Below are 24,820 nucleotides of genomic sequence, written 5' to 3' on the forward strand. Positions count from 1 at the left end.
AAATCAGAAACTATTAAGAACTACACAAAAGATTACTCCAAATAGCAAATAGTGAGAAAATTCAAATCAAAACTATTCTGGGTTTTCATTTCACACTCAGAAAATTAACAAAAATGACAAAACAAAGAAATAATCAACATTGAAGGGATCACGGAAAGACAAGCCACTAGAACACTGTTGGTGGAGCTATGAATTAGTCTAACAATTTTGTAAAGTAATGAGTCACACTAAGCCAATAAGTAATTTGCCCACACCTTTTGACCTAGAGATTCTATTGGTAGCAGAATGTATGGTAGCAGCATTTTGTAGAGTAGCAAAGAACTAAAAATAAGTAGATCCTCAAAGATTGTGGAATGGCTAAACATATTGGGGAACAAGAATGAATGGATGAATAAAAGTAAAAGCATTTATTAAGCACTTACTATGTGCAAAAGTACTAAGGATACAAACATTAACAAGGATGATAGCACTTGTTCTTAAGAAGTTTACATTCTAATGAAAGAGATAACACATACAAAGAAGTTAGAAAGGAGGTAGGGAATGTGAAGGGAAATCCATGCCCAGTGACATGGTTTGGGAATGGCTAGGAAGTAACATGGAGGCTTAGTTCGGAGGGCAGGGAACCAAGAACCTAGAGTCCTGTACACAGAGTTTGGGATCTTTTGGGATGAGGAGGAAGAGAATAACCTAAATATATGAATGTAATGTAATATTATGGCATTATAATGATGAATACAGAGAATCATGGGAATGATTATGATTGGATGCAAAGTGAAGTAAATATAACCAAGAAAACAATAGTCATGATGACCTTAAAAAGAAATTCAAAATCAGAAACTTAATGATGTAATTATAATGAGTAAGCTTGTCCCTGAAAAAATGAAAAAAAAACCTACTTGCCTCCCTTTTTGGCAAAGGTGGGGGATTGTAGATGTGAAACATTGTTCTATCAGACTCCATTTACACACTTAGTTTTGTTGCACTGCTTAACCTCCATCCTTTTTGTTTTTTACTTTTTTATTCTTTGCTAAAAAGAATTGCTCTAGTATTGAGTAAGAAATATAGAGGTTGATCAATGGAACACATTAAGTAGAAAATATACAGAAGCAAATAAGCACAGTAATCTAGTGTGTGATAAACCCAAAGATTCTAGTTATTAGGGCAAGAACTCACTATTTGATAAAAACTGCCGGGAAAACTAGAAAGTAGTCTGGCACAAATTAGGCATAGACCAATAGCTCACATCATATACCAAGATAAGCTCAAATGGGAACATGATTTAGTTACAATGGGTAATATCATAAGCAAATTAATGGAGCATGGAAGAAATTACCTGTCAGATCTATTGATAGAAGAATTCATGACCAAACAAGAGATAAAAAAGTTCATAGGAAATAAAATAGGTAATTTTGTTTACATAAAATTTAAAAGTTTTTGTACAAGCAAAACCAATGCAACTAAAGGAAAAATAATCTTTGCATCATGTTTCTCTGCTAAAGGTGTACAAATAAGACACATTCCCCAATTAATAAATAGTCAAGGGGCATGGATAGGGAGTTTTCAGAGGAGAAGATCAAAGTTATCTATAGTCATGTGAAAAAACGCTCTAAATCACTAACAATTAAAAAAAAATCTAAATTAAAGCAACCCTGAGGTACCATCTCACATCCCTCAGGTTAGCTAAAATGATGAAAAACTAAAAGGATAAATTCTGGAGGGGATGCGGAAAAAATAGGTATGCTAACATACTGTTGCTGAGGTTGTAAACTAATCTAGCCACTGCGGAGAGCAATATAGAATCCCCAAACTATTAAACTATGCATATTTTGATAATGCAATAATACTATTAGGTTTATACCCCAAATAGATCAAACAAAAAGGAAAACTATCCACATGTACACAAATATTTGTTGAAGCTCTGCGGTGGCAAAGAATTGGAAGCTGATGGGATGCCCATCAATTAGGAAATGTCTGAACAAGTTATGATACATTATTGTGATGGAACACTATTGTGCTGTAAGAAATGATGAAAGCGATAGTTTCAGAAAAACCTGGAAAACTTATATGAACTGATGCAAAGTGAAGTGAGCAGAATTAGGAAGACAATTTAATAAGGGAAATATAAAGATAAGCAACTGTGAAAGACTTAGTAACTCTGATCAACAGAATGACCTACCATAGTTCTAAAATACTCATGAAGAAAAAATGCTGTCCACCTCCAGATGGAGAGCTGATGGACTCAGAGTGCAGATTGAAGCATATTTTTTCCTTTCATCTTCTTTCCCCCTAGAACATGGCTAATGCAGAAATTTGTTTGTATGACTATACACATGTGTAAAAGGTTCTGTATTTCTTGCCTTCTCAATGGGTGGGGGAGGGAGAGAATCTGAACTTAAAGGAAAGTTGAAGGGAAAAAAAGAGAAGAGTTCTCTGTCAAGGAATATATTTGTAATGTAAAATTTGGCTATGTAAAGACAAGAGATTAACAAATATAAAAGGTAGCCCATCCCAAACTAAACTTATTTACTCTTTAGAAATAGACAAACACATGTAAGTGTGTGTTTATAGAAGTTTATTCCTATACTTTCTAATTTCTAATATAGAGTGATAAATACTATATAAGTGTATACATATATGCATATGTATATACACACATATATATGTATACATAGACATGCATATATGCTGCTTTTTATTTAATGTATTGCTAAAATCTATGTAAAACTATATATAGTTTTATATATATTCTTGTGGAAAAGATGGAAAGTTATAGACTAATGACATACAATTAAATGGATTCAGAACTGATTGAATGGCTGAGCTCAAAGACCAATTATGAATCATTCACTGTGAATTTGGAAGGAGGTCTCCAGAAGCATGGCCTGGGGATCTATTGGGTCTATGCTACTTAACATTAAAAAAAAAAATCAATGACTTGGCTAAAGGCATAGCTAACATGCTCTTCTAACTGTGAAAGGACCTAAAAATATAAGGGAAAAACTAACAAATTGGAGGACAGTCAGAATCCAAAATGATCTTCAGAAGCTCTCAGAGCTTTGGGCTGAATCTAATAAGGAGAAATAAAATAAAGATAAATGTAAAGGCTCACACTTGGTAGAAAAAAATATCAATTTCCCAAGTACAAAATATGGGAAGCATGGTTAGATAGCAGCTTATTTGAAAAGGATTTGGGAGAGGGGAGGATTCTGGGAAGATGGTGGAAAATTCCAAGCTCTCAAGATTTTCCTCCACAAAAGAGTTAAAATAGCACCTTAGGGCAAACAAAGTGGGTGGAGACAAAGAAGAATAGGGGCACAACTGGGGTCTTCCTGGGACAATTTGAGAAGATCGACAGAAAAATCCCAGGACTAGGTTTGGTCCTTGCCAGGAGTAAACACTTCCAGGCTAGGTTCCATTTCAACAACAAGCAGCAAGCCCTGGGGTTAGTTGGTTCGAGAGGTTGCCTCAGCCCTAGCCACAGGAACGTTTCACCCTGGGATTGTGAGGGGAGTTGGGCTTTTGAGCCCAGGAAAATTGAGGGAACCTCTGCCGATGAAAGCCAGACCCAGCAGTGCTGTGAAGAGTCGTGGGGGTGGGAAGGAACCAGCACATGCCCTGTGAGTGCAGGAATAGTGCGGCAGAAGACCCCTGGCTGTGGACACTTACAGGAGGTTGGAGGTTTGGCTTTGATTCCAGGCTAGAGTCAGGAGAACTGAAGGTCTGGGGCAAGAGACACCATTTCCCATACCCCAGGGCTAGAGGTGATTACGAATACCAAACTATTACCACAAAAAATGCACAGCAAAGTAGAAAAACTCTAACCATAGAAAGCTATTATGGGAATAGATATGACCAGGGTTCATCTTCAGAGAAGGATATTGAAGAAAAGAAACCCCCAAACAGTAATATCAGATGGTCACCTGCCCAAAAAGAATTTATAGAAGATCTTTAAAAAGACTTTAAAAATCAAATGACAGAGATGGAGGAAAAACTCAAAAAAGAATAAGAATAATCCAAGAAAAACAAGAAGGTTATGAAAGGAAAGTCAACCAATTAGAAAAGGAGATCCAGAATCTTAAGGAGGAAAATGTCACCTTGAAAATTAGAATTGGGCAAAGTGAAGCCAGTGAAATTATAAGAGATCAAGAAATAATTAAACAAAATATGAATAATAAAAAAAAAGAGAAAGTGAAATGTCTTATGTGAGAAATGGTGGAAGCAGTTTTGTTTCCACAAAGTTGAAAGTATCTCTCTCCTCCCCACTAGCTTTAGCAGAATGTGAGTCAGGTGTCTGATTATAACTAATTCTAATCAGAGCTGTGATCTAGCAGAGATCAGGCTTCTGGTCAGGTGAAAGGTTAGAGGCTTATATGCATGCTTAAATGAGCCATTTGAGGAGGGCATGACATATGCAGTCAGGGGATTGCATCTGGCCAATGAAGAGCCTGGCGGGAGATTCAAATTGGGAATCAATGAAAGGACTATCGTCCATCTGAGCCCTTATACTCCCCTTACTCTGTTCAGGGGACATACCCATTTATTCAGAATGAATAAATGTAAAATATAATTAAAACATTCCTGGCTTCCCAATGAGTATTGTTTATTCCTAGACAATGTGACTATATTTATAACATCTTATAAGAAAATCAACAGATTTGGAGAATAGATCCAGAAAAGAAAATATAAAAATAATTGGACTAACTGAAAGTTATGATCAAAAAAAATCTTGATGCAATAATACAAGAAATAATTAAAGAAAATTGTCCTGAAGTATTGGAACAAGGCAGGGAAGTAGAAACAGAAAAAATCCATCGAACACCACTTCAACGAGATCCTATGGGGAAAACTCATAGAAATATCATAGTCAAATTCAGAAACCCCCAGCTCAAGGTCAAAATATTAAAAGCATCAAGATTAAAACAATTTAAATATGATGGTGCCGCAATTAGAATTACACAAGACCTAGCAGCAAAGACATTAAAGGACTGCAGGTCTTGGAATATAATATATCGAAGGGCAAGAGAACTGGGGCTCCTGCCAAAAATATCATACCCGGCAAAGTTAAGTATCATCATGAATGAAAAAAAAATGGACATTTGATAAACTCTCAGACTTTCAAGACTTTGTTAAAAAAAAAAATCCTGAACTTAATAGAAGATTTAACATACAAAAACCAAGAGAAACATAAGGTACATACCAAAGACTGATTATAAGAGATTCATAAGGACAGATTGTTTACCTGTTACATATGTAAAATGTATGTCTAAGATTCTTATTAATAATTGGCAAGCTCATAAGAAAGACTGGGGTAAACGTGACTAAAATGAATTTAAAAAGTAAAACAATTTAGGAATACCTAAAAAGAGTAATTATTTTATACAAATGAGGTGCAGGAGGAAGAATGGATATAGAGGAATTAGATGGGGGAGGAGGTCTAGTAGTTCTGGTAACCTACTTTCATTGGGAATGGGTTTAAGAGGGAACAATACATAGAAGAATATAAAAGTCTTCTAAATTTAGAAGAAATAAAATGGTAGGGGCATAAGAAGTGGGGAGAGGACAAGGGAGGGACTTTTAGAGGGGAGACTGAGGGAATAGGTAAAAGGGGGCACAGAAGGGTGTTTAGATTTATGGGAATGGGAGGATAGGAGAGGGATCCTTGGAGGAAGGCAGTTAAGTAATAGGAGGACAAGGTAGTGGGTAGAAGCAAAGTAGAGGAGTCAGGAGGAATAGGAAACAAGAGATATACACAAGCATAAAAAACAAAGGTCAGGAGTAGAGTATATTTAGGAAAGTATATGTCTATATATGTATGTATATATCTATAGCTATAGAGAAACATATCTCAACTTTATTGTAGCCTTCTGGTGGGGAGTGGGGAGAGGGAAAAAAGAAGAAAGTAAAAGTACACAGGAGAGAACAAAAGAAAACTTACAAGGAAGCAAAGAAAAGATGGACAATTCTCAACACAATATATGTAATTTATCATACAGGCTTTCTTGAAATGAAAATTTGATGTTACATATTTTGAATCCTCTCTTACGCTCTACTATGCACATGACATGCTTTTTTATTTAAGTATCAATATCTAAGTTTATGATATCTTTTGTTTCTTTTCTCTATTCTGTATTTGTGTTCTGGCCCTTCAGTCTAAAATAAAATTAAAAAAAGAAAAGGATTTGGGATTTTAGTGGGCAGAAGCTCAGTATGAGTCAGTAGTACAATATAGTAGCCCCCCAAACTAAGAGAGATCTGGCTTCTGGGAATAACGAAGTTTTATTGCCTCTGTGCTCTACCTTTGTCAGACCACAGCTGGAGTACTGAGTCCAATTCTAGGCAAAAAAGTATATTGATAACCTGAAGGAGAAAGTCTAGGATAATGAAAGGTATTTTGTGCCATATTCGAATCAGTTGAAGGAGCTGGTGGTATTTATCTTGGATACTATAAACATCTTTGGTACCTGTGTTCAGATACACCAATTCAGAGACATCTTTGACTCTCCATTGTCCTTTGTCTCTATTGTTGCCAACAGGCAATCATTCACAAAGTCCTATTGACTCTTTCTCCCCCAGATCTGTCATATTTATGCCTTCCTTACCATTTCTAATGTCATTAATCTTGTTCAACCCCTTATTATTTTGCAGAATCACAGGACTGGAAAGTTGGAAGCATCTTCAATGGCAGCTATTCCTATCCATTCGTGAAGGAAACTCCTCTATGACATGGCCGACAAGTGATTGGCTCCTTCAATCAGTCCTCATATGACTTGGTTTCAGGGACTTTCACTCTCCATGCTGGTCTCCTCTTAACAACCTCTAGCTTTTATTGCCTCCCTTTTCCTGAAGATATACCTATCATCTTGAGTAGAAGCAGCTAGTAGCACATTGGATAAAGCACTGTGACTAGAGTCAGGAAAACCCTTCAAATTTGGCCTCAGACACTTACTAGCTGGGTGACCCTGGGCAAATCACTTAACCTGTATGCCTAAGCTTCCTTATGGGCATAATAATAGAACCAGGCAGGGCTGTTATGAGGATGAAGAAATATATTTATAAAGCACTTAGCACGCAGTGCTTGGTCTGTAGTAGGTGCTTAAGAAATGTTTATTTACTTCCTTTCTATTATGATAGCCAATAAAACAGTTCCTCTACCTTCAGTCTCTTTCCCACCCATTTATCCTATATTCCACCCGAAGATTTGTAAAGTATAGTTTTCATTGCATCACTTCATAGGTTATATACCAAGATCAGATCCTGGATATACTCCAGGAATGCAGGGTTATTGTGATATAAAGTATAAATACCATAGATAAAATTAACAATAAAAATACATAATTATATCAATAGGTGCTGGAAAGGTTTTGCCAAAATCAATACCTATTTCTGTTAAAAAAATTAGAAAGCATAGGAATAAATAGACTTCTTAATATAGTAAGTAGGATCTACATAAAACTATGAGCAAACATTATATAGAGAAAGGTCTTTCCAATAAGATCATCAAGGTTACCCATTATTCCACTACTTATTGACATGGTACCAGAAATTCTAGCTGTTGCAGTATGTCAAGAAAAATAAATTAAGAGAACAAACAGATACCTCATTCAAAGAACTTGCTAAGAACTAAGAATTTTTTTGAGGATTTGAAGATTATTATCTCACATCTGTAAAGAATTATCCTGCTGTTGTTAAACCACTGAATGATTTTACTCATAATTGAAGAGAACCAGAAGCAGAAAGGCAAGCCAAGCCAAATTGCTTTAAACTGTATGAGTCCCCTTGGAGATCATTAAAAAGACTTTCAAACATGAACAAAAGCTTTCAAGGCTTAGTCGACTTCCCTGCATTTCCACCAGTGCTGTCCTTTGTAGATCCAAGCAAGATTTTTTTTCTGTATAAGTATGCTAGCTTTGAGAGTTTGGGAGTGGTGTTATTCCAAGAGAATGATAGTCACCAGAAACTTATTGTACAAGACCTAGTGACAATGGCACTTGCTGTCTCAGACACAAATTAGACTTCTTGGCTTTGAAATAGGCTGTCACTGAAAAGTTCAGGGATTATGTATATGGAACTAAATTTAAGAAGTGATGGACAACAAGTTTGTTGAGATATCTTGACCATCAGCAAGTTATATGCTGTGTGCTAAGATGGGTAGCAGCAGACTTGTTTCAGTTAGTCTGTGGGAGGTGGCCGGGTCGAGACACAGGCCTTCCCCAGTGGCAAGTTCCTGTGAAGACACTTAAAGCGATGAACGGGTTCGGCGTCGGGATGGTGGCCGCGGTGGCAACTCTGCCGCCGTTGAAGACCAGCAGCCACAAAAACCTCGATAAGATTGATATGTCTCTGGATGATGTCATCAAATTGAATAAGAAGGAAGAAAGAAAGCAGAATTTTCCAAAATTAAATAGAAGACTTAAACAGACTGGTGCCCATCAATTCAGGATGAGAGTAGCCAGATGGGGACTTCAACAGCAGACTGGTTTTGGTAAAAATGGTTTGGGCCGAAGAGGAAGAATGGGTCCTGGAAAGAGACGTTCATATGGAGTTATCACTGGCCTGGCAGCTCAGAAAGCAAATGGAATTCGTAAAGGAGTCAGCCCTATCAACCGATCACCTCTACGTGAGAAGAACATGCAGCGATATTATCCAATGTTAAAAAGGAAGACAAACCTTCAGAGGCAAAATGACATGCAGAGGAAACCAATCCCAGTTCTCAGGAGGCCTAACCAGTTAAGCAGAAGGAATAATGTTCCAGTCAATTTAGCCAGGAATGGGACCAAATTAAATCAACAAAAACACACATGCCAGGCAACCTTTCTTTTCAGAAGAGGCCTCAAGGTTCAGGCCCAGACGCACCCAGAACAACTATTAGACAAACCAACAGCAAAGAGAACTCGTCAATGGCGAACTTCTACCACAAATGGAGGGATTTTGACCGTATCTATTGACAATCCTGGAGCAATTCATCCTTCAGTAGGTCAGAGACCCCGTTTAACTCATACTCCTATACCATCATTTCTGATGAAAAGGGATCACCCTGAAGAGAAGAAGATTCCTAAAGGTGTTCCCTTACAATTCGACATAAACAGTGTTGGAAAACAGACTGGGATGACTTTGAATGAGCGATCTGGAATCCTGAAGGAACAAAGAATTGCTCTCGTTCAGAACAAAGGAAGTCGCTTTGTGACTATGGGATAGATCCTCTGTCAAAGGGACATTTGAGTGACAACTACTTGTTTGAAAAGTTGAGTTGACAGAAGAAAGTGTGTCCCAGAAATTCCATGGAACTTTGTTTCGATACTCTTACTGCTTTTACTTTGGAGTAGTATTTTTTTTAAATGTATGAAGTAATCCCCTGAGAGAACACCAGAGAAATCCTGATCTATTCTTAAAGGTGTCCTTTTCGGTCTGACCGAAAATTCTACGTGGACTTAATTGGATGATAAATGGGTAGCATTCTTCTTTGGTTCTTCATGCAACATATGTGCAACAGACCTGTAGAAGTTAGTTATATTTGTGATAGTGCTATTTAGTATCTTTTCTTTACCCATCCAGATTACATAGACATGTCCATTGTTAACTCTTTTTAAAGAGGTGTGAGTCTGTATCATTCTATTTCTTTTCTGATTGGCATTTGACATGGAATGGATTTCATCAGCAGGGGTACAAGGAAGTCCATCAGGAAATTCAGAATTTCATTGTTTGCATGTGTGTACCTGAAACTTATTTTCTTCTCAATTGAAGGTTTTTTAGGCCATAGGTCCATAATAGAAGGTAAATTTCCCAGTATACCTTTTTACTTTTCTAGAATAAATCTGTAGTGACTGTATTTTAGCAAGAGATTTGACTCCAGGCATTAGTCTCAATGTGTTTAAGGGCTGTAAATGCATGTTTGCATAATTCCCTATAGTGACCTTGGGGGAGAATATCTACTATAAAAATCTCACTTTTAAGTTTTTATCAAATGAAGGAAATGAAAAAGGAAATAATTCATGGAATGGCTAGTCAAAGAAGTGAATGATGGGACTTGAAGCATCACATCTAGGTCATATAAGAATTGCCTAGACTGGCCATAGGCCTGGGACATGTACCCATGACCAGGTGTTCAAATCATTTTAAAATAGTTGGCATAAATTGAATCTGCCTTGTTAGAAATCTCAGCAGTAAAGTTAGCATCCTAAAGTATTGAGCTCCCCCATCTGGGATATTAAATTTTACATTCATTAAACACACTGGAAAAAATGTCAAAAGTGACCCCTTAAAAAAACCATTTTGTAAACTTTAATTTGTCAAATAGAAAAAAAAAGAAGAGATAGTAAGCAGATGGTGAGCTGTCGCCTTGCTTTATACTTGTGACCAACTTCATGTTAATAGAGTGATGTTGAGACTCAGAAATGGTAATTTTATTCAGGTTTTAAGGGGTCTGTTGTGCCAAGAATGTGCTTGAGGAATTCTTAGATAGTTGTGTACCATGAGTAGTATGTTGCCAAAATACAGAGGGAACATTTCATCTCCAGGTCTTGTCATTTCTAAACCTGACTTTTTTTGATGTGCCACATCATTTTATTTAAATGAATGATAGGAATTTTAGATCACATTGACTTTTGATTTTATTTTCCTATAAAAAGAAAAATTCCTCCATCCCATCTCCTCAGTTTGTCCTCTCCCTATCTCTTGCGCCTTCTGGGTTTTATCTTGATCTCTTAAGAAGCTAGTGATAGAAAGCTGTCAATACCATTTATGTGCATATACCAAAGAAGTCAAGTCTGAATGAGAGTAACTTCCTGGTCTATACTGATAAAGAATTATAAGGAGTTAGCCATGGAATCCAAAAGTAAATTAAAATTGCTCTTAGGGCATTTCTGTTTCTAATAGAGACCAGGGACCCATTTCAAATCATTTTCAAAGATACAAAGCTTGTAGTCAATCCAAGAATAATGGGATTTAAACTGAGGGTGATCCAGCTCGATTGATGATTTTAAAAAAGAAATAACCAAAATCTGAATACAAGTTTGCTACCATAATCTTTTGTGGAAAAAGATTGAAAAGGGAGTAAAAATTATTTTTGTTTTCCTATTGCATTAGTCTTGGAAATGATTCTACAAAAGTAATGTAAGTGATGTTTTATTTTGAAATCCCTTATTGAATGTTGGCATTAAGTACATCAAGCAACAGGACTGGTTTTGGTTTCTCAAGCTTCTTGTCTTAATGCTTCCATAACATTATTCAACCTAAAGTTTTCTTTTTAAAAATACAAATTTGCATTAGCTACAACCAAGTTGGAATTCTTGAGTATTGACTTTTAACAAACTATGACATTACAGAGGATAGTGGAGCTGGGAATATAATTAAATGATATTTGATATTAACTATAAAATCACTTAGGAAGGCAGAGAGTTGAGGATACCTTAGGACAGTTCATTTTAAAGGTATAATTCAGTGACATTTCTTATATGATTATAAATTGTTTCCCAGAGCAGTTGAATCAATTCACAATTCTACCAGAAGTGAATTAGGTTACTTATCTCCCCACAAGCCCTTCAACATTGAATTTTTTTTTACTATCTTTGCTAATATCATGAGTGTGAAGCTATTGTTCAGCATTATTTCAATTTGTATTTTGCTGATTATCAGTGCCTTTGAATACTTTTCCAAATAGTTTTGAATGAAATGTGAGTCATTTGTCAATACTACCTTGTTTTTTATCTTGTGTTACTTTTCATAGTCTTTTTATTAGACATCTGTTCTTGTGATTGGTCATCCACAGATAAGTGAGGCAAAGGCTTAATGATACAAAGTTTACAAAAATTGCTGTTTGTTAGAAGGTACGAATTCCCAGCTATATTGTCATTGGATTGTAGCCTGTCTGGATGCTGAGCCATCGCCAGCTGACCTATTCTTGTCACTGGATTCTGATGACTCTGGAGGAGAAAGTGGGACTGATGACTCTGCCTCACTTATATCCAATTAACTTGCAAGTCAAGAAATCACCTTCCTAATGTCATTGGTCCTCTTTGAGAATGAAGGATGAACAACAGCAGCAAGCTGCTGGATGTCACACATAACCTTTACTTCTTCCCTAAGTATGACTGTAGCCTTGGGATCACATGATGTAGTAGCAATTAGATTTGAAGATCTTTCCCACCCATTAATGGGCCATGTGACCTGCTTAAATCACAAGAAGCCTAAGACATATGTGGTGGGAGGAGCTTTATGACAGGAAAAGGAAGTTATGTCACAGGAAATGCTGAGAGAGAAAGATGTTATGGCTGCTAATGGCTGCCCTCGTGATTGTTAGAGCTGAACAGGCTGACTTAACTGGACTGTGAGCTTGTTTTGGGGAAGATCCCAGTAAGGGATCAGAGAGGTTTTGGGATGGTAAGTCTCCAGGCTGTGATATGGTGTTTTAAGTTCCTTGCTGTTATGATAAAGTGGACTGACTGGCTGCGGGAGCTGAACATTTGGTTATGGGATATGGTTTTCTGGTGTCTGAATAAATGTTATACTTCTTTTACCTTCTTTATGGAGAGTCTCTCATACTTTGCGATATAAAACTACATGGGCATATTCATGATTATCATTGATGTTGTGTTTATTGCCTTACTGTTTCACATGACTGTTAGGACAGAACATCTACATTCACATTAGTTTTCCCTAGATATCAGTGTATGTTGAATTCACATACTGCTGCTACCCATCTTTTTTTTTTGAAACCTGCAACATTTTATTTTTAAAAAAAATAAACAGCTTCAGAATAGTTCCAAATGTAGTAACTTTTCCAAAAAATACCAAAAAGTACATTGTAAAGCACCTTCTCATTAAATACAAACTTTCTTTTCATGATGCATTGCATCAATGTTTTGCATCGATCTTGATGCAGAAAGAATTTTACATTGCATCCTGGAAAATAGAAATTGTATACACTGGAGCAGGATGACTAACACCAATTAACTTCTTAAACTCCAATAGAGGGACTTTATTCCCCTTAACAAAACTGACCATTTTTTATCAAGTGGATCAAGTGGACTACACTGAGGGAGATGGCTTCCCCTTCACATGATGGGATCTGAGACCCCTAATTTCAAACTCTTGCCTTCCAATGAGAAATAAAAATTGTGATCTCTGGAGATAAAAGCAGCTTTGGTCTTGAAAAAGGACAAATGAATAGAAACAGATGATCTGCCTAGCTTGACTAGAAATTGTAGGCATGACCTTATGCAGGTTTTTTTGAGTATTTGCTCTTGACCCTCTAATCCCAACCCCCTTTTCTTTTTTCCGTTTCCATTTATCCATGAGTTAGGAGCAATCTGAATTATCTATCTTGAAAACCTAATTTGTAGAAGGTGCTGTGCTAGGTGCTGGAAATACAATGATAAACCAAAAAATAATCAAAAAATGGGAAGATGTGAAATACAGCAAAGAGAAAAAGGAAGCAAAAAAATAATATACATAATAATACATATAAAGAATATACACAATAAGCACAATAAATAAAAACAATAGAGGGCTACAAGAAAAGCAAGGGACAGTGTTGGCACTGCTTTTTTAAAAAAGAGAAGAAATTATACATGCAGTAATTGTATTTATTAGCTATGCTGCTGTTACCCACAGCTCACAGAGTCCACATGACTTACTAATCATGAAAAAGCAGGTAATCTCAGTGTTGCTCACTTTCAAAATGATGCTAAAAAGAATTGTACACTAAGAACCAGTACCTTTTAGATTTATTTCAGAGTAAATTTGATATTGTTCACAAATTCTGAGGGTTTTTTAAGGAATCTTTTAAGGAGGAGAAGATGAATTCTATCAAAAGGATGAGCCAACTACCCTGGCTGTCTGGAGATCTGAATCTTGACTTTTTCCTTGTACAGTTCAGATTGAAGAAAGTAAAATCTGTTTAGCAATCCCACCAATCTGCCAGAAATCTTTCCTACCTCTTGGGAGAATGTAATAGAAGTAATGGGTTACTACAGGGGTGGGGAACTGTGGCCTTATGGCCACATGTGGCCCTCTAGGTCCTCAAGTGCAGCCCAGAGGGTCACATGTAGCTTCGAGGTTGCAGGCTCCCCTGGATTACTATTTTATGTTTTAAATATTTGTCAATGCATGCTTGTGAGTCTCTTGTTCTCTGAGTATTTCTTTTGTAGTGGAGGCAATACATAGCTGTCCTGTACCTGACAACTACTACTTTGTATAGTAAATATATTTCTAAAAGGGATCTCATTAATTCTTTTTTGGAAGATTCTACACATGAGCCAAACCTAAGTATTGTTTAAAAATACTCTTCAGGAATAAGTTCAGGTCAGGGAGGCATAATGAAACAGAGAACATGATAAAGACCTGATTTCTCTTTTTTAGAAATCAGGCACTCTCAGGAATGAACTCAGGTTTTGTGAGTCCAAAGCAAGAGTCCCTTGAGGGAGATGGATGACTGTGGATCACAGGTAATACATATACATATAGGCATATGTATATGTATGTGTGTATGTATATTGTGTGACTTTATCGGTGTAGGCATTATCTCCAGTTATACAGATTTTCATAATTTCATGCTTTAGATGTTTTCAAGAATTTCTAAGTTCAAAAAATTAATTACCTAATGATGTACTTGCTTATAACAAATTTAACTAGACTGTTTCTCAAACGAAAGACAAAAAGCCTGTTATCAAGCTAATATTTAAGTCTATTCATCTTGTGGGGACTTACCCTAGCTTGCCTGGTACTAGAGTAAACATGGAGAACCCAGAATCAACTTTCATGCCACAATGAAGCATTGAAATTTTAAAAATACATATTTTTAATACTAGAAAATTCTGTTCTTTTGCCTTTGTGAAGTCTTGTCTGGAAGCTCTAACTTCCATACTGATTTCTTCCTTTAATTATTTTATTGAAAACCTAAACTGCACTGGAAGCCTAGAATTGTTCTATGGCCATTTCTGCTTCTCTCTTGTCATTGAAGTATTTTTCCTATCATCTGGGATTGTCCCATCATTTTCTTTTAATTCATAGTGTTTATTCTCTGTATTGGAATTTTTAAATTATTTACTCATTCATTTTAGTATTCCTGCTGCTTTTTCCTTTGAGTTTTTTTTATTCATGATGAATTCCTTTCCAAAGCACTATTTGTCTGTTGTTCATTTACTTTATTTGCATATTTCTTGCTAATTTTTTAGGTGGTAGCATGCGTGCATGCGTGTGTGTGTGTGTGTGTGTGTGTGTGTGTGTGTGTTTGTCCTTCATTCTCAAAGAGGACCATCAGGAAAATGATGACATGACTTGCAGTTGACTTTGATTTGAGGGAGGGATGGCTGTGCAAGGTCACCAGCCTCTCTTTCTCCTCCAGAGCCATCTCGATCCAGTGGCCTGGTATTCACCAGGAACAATGGAGATGGCCCAGGAAGACCCTGGCCCTTTCAGGCTAAGGTCTTTTCATCTTTTTGGGTTCTCACTTTTGAGTGAGGCAATGCTCATTCAATGAATAGGCCTCTTTAAGAAGTGAATTTTTGGGAGGCAATCAGGATTAAGTGACTTGCCCAGGGTCACACAGCTAGTAAGTGTCAAGTATCTGAGGCCGAATTTGAACTCAGGTCCTCCTGACTCTAGCATCAGTGCTCTATCCACTTCTCCATGTAGCTGCCCCTAGGTGGTAGCGACAGAGTTTTGGGAGCCAGGTTTAGACATTAATTCAAACTTGACCATATTTCTTTCTTTCTTTCTTTTTGTTGGGGGGAAAGCAAGGCAATTGGAGTTAAGTGACTTGCCCAAGGTCACACAGTTAGTAAGCGTCAAGTTTTTGAGGCCAGATTTGAACTCAGCTCTTCCTGACTCCGGGGCCAGTGTTCTATTCACTGTGCCACTAGCTGCCCCAAGGCCATATTTCTACAAGTCGTTATCTAGATCTTAGCAAAACATTTGACAAAGACTGTCAAGCAATCTCTGTGGGCAAGATGGAAAGATGTGGATTGAACAGTTGGAAATTAAGAGTTGCTATTATGGCCAGATTCAGTTCAATGTCAACTAGGAAGGAAGTTTCTAGGGGATAGTACTTCTGGAATACATGCATAACCTTTTGCTGCTAAATGCATTTATCAATGACTTGGATAAAGGCATAGATGGTTTGTCTATCAAATATGCAAATGACACAAAGCTTGGAAGAACAGCTAGCGGTCATTGAATGACAGTCAGGGTCCCAAAATGCCTCAATTAGCTAGTACATTGGTCCAAATCTAACAAGATTAAACTTAATAAGCATAAATGTGTTATCTTTCAATTAAGTTCAAGAATCAATTCATAAGTTCAGGTCGGGGAGAAGTGGTGAGAAAAAAAAGTTCATTTGGCTAAAATCCAGGGGAGATTTAGAGGAATATAATCTTAATATGAGTAAACATTGTGCTCTAGCAGTCTCCAAAAGCTAATCTATTAGACTTAATTAAGAGAGGCTAAGTGTCTAGTACTAGGGAGGTAATAGTACCATTGTCCAATGTCCTAGTCAGATTACAATTGGGAATATCATGTTTAGTTACAGGATATATATTTTAAGAACTTATGGTAAGCCAAGGAATATCCAAAGGATATTAAGTATCACAAGTGATTCTGAGTTTATGTCATATGATAATCTGTTGTTTAGCCTGAAGAAAACTTAGGGGTAAAGGAGATCATTATAGCTGCCTTCAAGTATTTAAAGATTTGTTCTGTGGAAGAGGTATGGTACTTGAGTTTGGCACTAGAGGACAGAAGGGGCAGCAAGGTTTAGACTTAATTTTTTGAAAAGAAAAATATAATAATTATATCCAAGGAAATGGGAATTGAGCTGAGTGTTCAGTGAGAAAGGACATGGACCTGAGGATAGATCAGAGAAGAGGGTATTCCAGATGGCAGCTAGTACATGAAAGAAAAGAATGAGTAAAATTGCCTGAAATGAGTCATATTGCCTGAAATAAAGGGAGTAGGAAATGATATGACAGTTTAAGAAATTAGAAATAAGCTCCATTACTATAATACCCAAATTATAGACTATCCATTACTATACTTTTTTTAAAAAAAATTATTTATTTTATTCTGAATTTGAGAAATAAAACAAGCATTTCCATAAATAGAATACAAAAAAAGATGATTGTACATGAAGATGCAAATCTATTATGTATGACTTACTATTCCTTTTAAGTATATGATAAAGTTATCATGTAACTTTCTTTTTTTCCCTTTTTTTCTTCCCTCCCCCACTCCTCCTGCCCAGCTCCAGAGCTAACACCTTCTTCCATATGTCCTTTGTAGGGTATTTATAGCAGTCAAAAATGCCCCCAATACCCCCAAGCATCCCAAATTTGGGTATTTATAGTAGTCAAAGTGACTTATTCACTCAAAGTGTTTCTTAAAACAGTATTGTTGTCATATACAACGTCCTCTTGGTTCTGCTTTTTATGTTCTTCATTATTTTGTGCAAGTCTATCCATGTTTTTTCTAAAATTATCAAGCTCATCATTTCTTACAGACTTCTTCGGGGGTGGGGGGTGGAGGATGGGGGGTAGGGAGGAAATAAAGAATAGAGAAACAGGACTGTAATTTCATTAGTTTACAGAATTTCTTGGTTTGGAAACTACCAGAAACTCTTATGTAGCTTGTAGTCTTAGAGAGTTGCTTAGCTGAAGGAGAGGTTGAGTGATTTGCTCATGGTCACAGAGCTAGAATATGTGAACAGCTATCTTTCTAAAACATTTTTTTCAGTGAATACATTCAGAGTACACATTGCCCTTCTTCCCACACAGAACCTTATCCAATTTAATCCTTTAGGGATGAGTGAACCACAGCTTACTGACATTTCACTCCCCTCTAAGAAAAGAAAAGCAGGAAAAATCAGTATAATTTCACCAAAGAAAAGGGAACATTTAGGTCAAGCACCATCCCTAATGACTCCAATGTCTCTGTATCTTATTTCAAACAAGGAGTGATAAAGAAGAGTCTTTTCTTGGTGTTACCAAGACTCATGACAGTTGTGACATAGGAAGAATGATATTTTTCCACATTAGTAATTTCTCTCTAGAGATAAATGAACAAGCAGTTACTCAGAACTGAACTTTTCCAATGCCTCTCAGAACTAGTCCCAAAGTCCAGAATGCAATAAAGGTGTAGCATTTCCTTAATAACTGAGCCCTGGCATTTCACTGTTGTGAGCCAAGCTAGTTGATAAATTCAATGTTTTCTTTTTCACTTGGTTGGCTTTTATGACTCAGAAATGATGTCATGTTAATCATTTGTCTGAAATATCAGGAAACCAGAGAAAAGGAGAATAAGGGAAAATAGAGAAAATCAGTACTAAGGAACAAAATAAATTTTAATATCAGAATCCTCAGAGAGGGAAGGCAAGGAAGAAGGAAAAAAGTGGCTTTAAAGAAAGAAAATAAAATTTAAAAAACATAATTTGCTATGAGGCAAAGCTATTTGCAGCTTCAGTATGGCAACTATCATTTTCATCTTCTCCTGTTGGATATTTTAATTAATGGGAATCTCTTTTCTTCTTCTTATGAAGCAGAATATCTAGGTGAGTGATTCTTGAATCTTGGGTCCTAATGCTACCACATTTTCTTACATATGTTTCCTGCCCAATAAGGTCAAATCTTTTCCTCTATCTGCCTTTTTTGCTCAGTTTCTCTTTTCCTTTCTGTAGAGAATGCATCCTTCCAGTGTTAAGTCATTGCTGGGACAAAGGGATCTGTTTTCTGGTCTTGTTCATAATATGAGTAGTAATGTATGTCTTCTTTGCAAACTAAGTAATTATGGAAAAAATTAAAGATCAGCTCAAGTATAATATTTGGAATATTTGGCAATACTGTCAATTGGCTTACTGCTGGGTCACTTATTAAGCACCTACTATGTGTCAGGAATTGTGTTAAATGCTAGGAATACAAAAAAAGTCAAGATATTAACATGTATATATATATTAATTATTGAATCTCATTAGCATAAGTCATTGAGTCAATAAATCATGCACTATCATAATTTCAGATTCAACTTTCAAAGAAGAATATCAATCCACTTCTTTATTAATTTGCTCAAAAGGTAGTGTCATCACTTTGCATCTCAATTCTCCAGCTAGAGAATTTTAGATGCAAAAATCACAGAGTCACAGAACTATAAGGTACCCATGGAATTAGTACTTCAGAGTATTCCTGGCTCATGTATTCACTAGTAGTACTCCGACAATTTTTTTCAGAAGGAAAATGACTTATTCTTTAGTGAATAACCCATGGAAAATGAAAATTGAGTAAATAAACTGTCATCATTTCCTGGCCCTTCATATCCCAATGCTTTAGGAAATCTCAGTTTCACTGTGTTGTATATAGAAATTAAAGTTAAGTGGTCCTGGAAATTCTCTTTCAGAAAGCTCCATTTTAGGGAATGCAAGTTATTTCTAGATACTGCTTGAATACCTCAATAAAAAATTAACAATTCAAACAATTACCCAAAATTTTGACTTATGTATTTGGATAAACATTTTCTGACATGTGAACTAAATATTAGGATGTTTGATTGAATTCTTCACTTTTCAACCAGTTGATCTGACCTAATATAAACATAAACATAGACATTTTAAAAATTATTCTGAGATCTTGTTGCAACAGTTCAGCTAGCAGCTGTTGTGGGGGTGAAAGACCAACACAAGCCCAACAACAAGAATGCTGCAAGCACAAGTTCTTTTAATCTGCTTTACTAAAGAAATTAATGTTAAGGGGTTAACAATCTCAGTTTAATCTAACATACAAATATCATTCACTTAGTTCAGGGGAAACAGCCAGCACCCTGAACTTCAGAGCAAATGCAGACAAATTACAAACATCAACAGACAGATCTTGTCTGATTCAAATCTCAATGCATAGTTACCAGGGTTTAACAAAGTCCCAACATCTGGGTTTACAAGCTGGAGGGCTCTTAACTACAGCTGCTCAGAGTCTCCACATCAACACACCTTCAAGAGTGAGATCCCCAAGCGAATAGCTCTGTTTTCTCTTTTTATACACTCTTTAGCCATCATCAGAAGTCATCTGAATGACCAGAACTCAGGCTCCTACTATTGACTCTGGTCTTAGCAACTCCTCTTAGCAACTCTGCCACATAGGCTTAGCACCTAGTAGACAGGGGTTTGGGCCTGGGGCTTTGCACCTAGTAAGGCTCAATCAAAGACACTTAATCATTCTAAAACAGTTAAAAAGTCCCAACTTAATTGCCAATACAGATCTTTAAGAAAGGAAAAGTTGCATGTGCATATGTAGTGAAGCAATGAGTAGGGGGAACCTAGGGAAGCATAGACCTCAAGTCCACTCCACACAAAAGTATAAATAATGTCTTCTTTTTCTCTAGGATGTCATTGCCACCCTTATTCTAAAGATGAGTTGTCATATAGCATTATATGCTCCCTTTTTTCTATTGAACATAAAATCTGGAAGCAAAGTCTCTTGACCTGTTCCTTTAAAAATTCCAGCCTAGTTTACATAGAAAATGAGGAAAAGTTGCTAAAATGTTTATAGCAACTGTTAATTCCCATTTACATAGCTCCTAAAGTTTGCCATGCACATCATTTGCCATGATAACTCTTCAGTGAAGGTACTGCACATATTATTCACATCCATTTTTTACTGGCGAGAGGTGAGACTCAAAGAGATTAAGTGATCGTTCCAGACATGTGAACCCAGGCCTCTGCTGATTCCAAATCTAGCACTCTGTCTACTGCCTCATACTTCTCCATCTTTTCCCCCTCCTTTTCTTTTGATAGGTAGTATGACATCATGCACTTGGAATAAAAATCAGTTCTTCTGTCTCTTCTAAGACAAATGTAATTTTAATTTTCACTAAGAATTTCTACTTCTCCTTGATGTCATTATGTTCTGGAAAAAGTAGAGTAGGGAATTGATAATTGTTTATTTATGTGTCCAAATAAAAATTTCTGAAAATGTTTGCACTTCATATATAGACTGGATTCTCTTATAATGGAAGTAATGGATCTTGGCAATGGAAAGCTAGCTCTTCTGCCTTCCAAAATCTCTAAGTTTATGGCATAGTAAGGCCCCCTTTGTCCTATATGAGTGTATTTTTGATTCTGCACCATAAAGAAATTACCTAATGTAAACAGGAACGGAAGGGACTAGAAGCTGGAACTTAACGATGATGGGACCATGAGGAGCAAGTCAGCATATCCAACCCAATATTGCTACCTTTCCCTGGCCAAAAACAAAACAAAATATAAGAGAGGATGTCATTCCCATGGAAACCATTTTCAGGTTCCACCCTACCTCATACACAAACCCTCCAAACTAATGGTAAACATTCCCAACTATGCTTTTATCTTCACTCTTTCCTAAGAATTCCTATAGCACACATTGTTGATGATATTTATTTGGTACTTAGGGTGTACCATTTTTCTATCATATTTGTATTTTTAAGTCATAGTCTTTGATGAGGGGGACAACATCTCCAATCTCTTTATACCCATAGCACCTAGCACATAGTACATGCTCATTAAATATTAGTTGAAGATGATGATGGCCAAAGAGCAGGTTAACTTCCCAAGATAGTTTAGGATCATCGTCCTAATAAAGGCTAAATTGTGCTACCATTTGTGGGGGTGGGGGAGGAAGTGCTTTGAAAATAATTTACTGCCCTTCACATCTTGCAATGGAAAAGACCTAACAACCATGTAAAACCAAGTGTTGATTCCATAATTGGAAAGTCTTTAGAGTAATTGTTATTAATTGAACTCTCCACTCCTCAATTCATCTCTTGTGTGAAGTGTGTTGTAATAGCAGGATCACTCTTTATTCTGGGTAATGAACAGAATCCTAGCATCTACATATGATTCCTCTGCATCCTAGTTTGTCTGGTTTTCCACTTGCTTCCTGGTCATTGCCTCCTTCTGTGCACACATGGAAGATATGATGTTATGACCTGCCCTCTCAGCATCTTCATTCATTGCTTTATATCTTACCCTCAGCTCGTGGTTCCTAAATGTTCCTCAGAGACTCATAGAATATCTAGAACACCATGACCCCACCTAGAGAATCCAGAAATTACTGCTGATTGTTGTGATAATGAATTTGGATACATGAGTCCTAGATTCATGCCCAGGCTAATCCAATCCAGTCTAACAAGTATTGGTTGCAGCAGAAAGATGTCATAAAGAAACTACATGTCTCAGAACTCTCTGGACTTCAATTCTGGTTTCTGTATCATAGGAATAAAGACATTTGTTTCTAATAGGCCTGATAACTTCTTCCTTTGAAGGGCTATATTTCTAGCCACACATCAAACTTCCCTAACACCATCGATATTCTTTCCTTCTCTCTTTACAGGGTCTCAAAAACTGAAAATGAAAATGACAGAAGCTGTCCTATATTTAAGAATTTAAGGCTCTACTAATGATTGCACAGACTTAAATAAATATATCTGTAAGCAGATAGATTACTAACACCTATTGAAACACTAGAAATTATAAGTTTATAGCATTTTTATTTGGGTCCTTGTCCATTCTTTTTTTGACCTTATATGCATCATGTTGCCTACGGTTGAACTGAGAGTTTTGAAACCTTGCCTATGATCTTAGGAAGATATCTATAGAGCGTGTTGACAAAATTGAAGCTAGAGAATAAAAACAAGGCTTACTGTCTTCGTGGGATATTCACCAGCCAACTAGAGGTCTCCCTAAGTCATAATTGAAACATAATATTCAGGATAATAAAAATCTTATTACTTATACAAACCATATGGGCTTTTTATAGCACACCAACACTACTCTCCCTTTTTTGCTGAAAACCCAGTAGGAATGATTTAAAAAAAAGATAATTAATGATTCCTCACTTTTTAAAAAAATTTATTTATTTAGTTTTCAACATTCATTTCCACAAGATTTTGAGTTACAAATTTTCTCCCCATCTCTCCCCTACCGCCACCCCAAGATGGGATGAATTCTGATTGCCCCTTCCCCCAGTCTGCCCTCCCTTCTATCACACCCCCCTTGTCCCCTTCCCCCTTACTTTCTTGTAGGGCAAGATAAATTTCTGTACCCCATTGCCTGCATATCTTTCCCTGTATATATTTCCCAGTTGCATGTAAAAACAATGTTTAACATTTGTTTTTAAAACTTTGAGTTCCACATTCTCTCCCTTCTTCTCTCCCCACCCACACTCACTGAGAAGGCAAACAATTCAATATAGGTTATACATGTGTAGTTATGCAAAACATTTCCATAATAGTCATATTGTGAAAGACTAACTATATTTCCCTCCATTCTATCCCGCCCCCCATTTATTCTATTTTTTCCTTTGACCCTGTCCCTCTTCAAAAGCGTTTGCTTCTACCACCTCCCCCAATCAGCCCCCACTTCTATCATCCCTCCCCACTTGTCACCTTCCCCCCCACCTTTCCTACAGGGTAAGGTACCTAATTGAGTGTGCACGTTATTCTTTCCTTAAGCCAAATCTGATGAGAGTAAGGTTGACTGATTCCCTTCACCTCCCCCCTCTTCCTCTCCATTGTAACAGCTTTTTATTGTCTCCTTTATGTGAGACAATTTACCCTATTCTATCTCTCCCTTTCTCCTTCTCCCAATATATTCCTCATTCACCCCTTAATTTTATTTTTCAGATATCATCCCTTCATATTCAACTCACCCTGTGCCCTCTGTCTATATATACACATATATATTCCCTTCAACTACCCTAATACTGAGAAAGGTCTCATGAGTTACAAATATCATCTTTCCATGTAAGAATGTAAACAGTTCAACTTTAATAAGTCCCTTATGATTTCTTTTTCCTGTTTGCCTTCTCACGCTTTTCTTGATTCTTGTATTTGAAAGTCAAATTTTCTGTTCAGCTCTGGTTTTTTCATCAAGAATGCCTGTGAGTACTCCATTTCATTGAATATCAATATTTCCCCTGAAGTATTATACTCAGTTTTGCTGGGTGAGTGATTCTTGGTTTTAATCCTAGCTCCTTTGACCTGCAGAACATCATATTCGATCCCTTAATGTAGAAGCTGCTTGATCTTGTATTATCCTGATTGTGTTTCCACAATATTTGTATTGTTTCTTTCTGGCTGCTTGCAATATTTTCTCCTTGACCTGGGAACTCTGAATTTGACTACAATATTCCTAGGAGTTTTCCTTTTGGGATCTTTTTCAACAGGCAATCGATGGATTCTTTCAATTTCTATTTTACGCTCTGGTTCTAGAATATCAGGGCAATTTTCCTTGATAATTCCTTGAAAGACAATGTCTAGGCTCTTTTTCTGATCATGGCTTTCAAATAGTCCAATAATTTTTAAATTATCTCTTCTGGATCTAATTTCCAGGTCAGTTGTTTTTCCAATGAGATATTTCACTCTGTCTCCTATTTTTTCATTCTTTTGGTTCTGTTTTATAATTTCTTGATTTCTCATAAAGTCATTAGCTTCCATTTGCTCCATTCTAATTTTTAAGGAATTATTTTCTTCAGTGAGCTTTTGGATCTCCTTTTCCAATTGGCCAATTCTGCTTTTTAAGGCATTCTTCTCCTCATTGGCTATTTGGACCTCTTTTGCCATTTAGGTTAGTCTATTTTTTAAGGTTCATTATTTTGGGGGGTTTCCTTTAGCAAGCTGTTGACTCGTTTTTCATGATTTTCTTGCATCATTCTCATTTCTCTTCCCAATTTTTCCTCTACTTCTCTTACTTGATTTTTAAACTCTCTTTTGAGCTCTTCCATGGCCTGTGACCAATTCATATTTTTCTTGGAGGCTTTGGATGGTGAGACGAGCTTATCCTTTAAGGGAAAGAGAGAAGCACACTTGACTTTTA

At 36.5% G+C, this 24,820-nt stretch overlaps 1 protein-coding gene across 1 annotated transcript; it reads left to right on the top strand.

Moving 5' to 3' along the window:
* Window positions 1-8,244: 8,244 nt before the first annotated feature.
* LOC118851796 (UAP56-interacting factor-like) lies at window positions 8,245-9,195 on the top strand. Its single transcript, XM_036761339.1, has one exon. The coding sequence runs from the start codon at window positions 8,245-8,247 to the stop codon at window positions 9,193-9,195; it is 951 nt and encodes a 316-aa protein (XP_036617234.1).
* The last annotated feature ends 15,625 nt before the right edge of the window (window positions 9,196-24,820 follow it).

The sequence above is a fragment of the Trichosurus vulpecula genome, chromosome 5, assembly GCF_011100635.1.
Source record: "Trichosurus vulpecula isolate mTriVul1 chromosome 5, mTriVul1.pri, whole genome shotgun sequence".
Classification (NCBI taxonomy): Eukaryota; Metazoa; Chordata; class Mammalia; order Diprotodontia; family Phalangeridae; genus Trichosurus; species Trichosurus vulpecula.

Excerpts from the sequence above, each read along its gene's own strand:
- LOC118851796 (XM_036761339.1), top strand. The coding sequence starts at position 8,245 with ATGAACGGGTTCGGCGTCGGGATGGTGGCCGCGGTGGCAACTCTGCCG.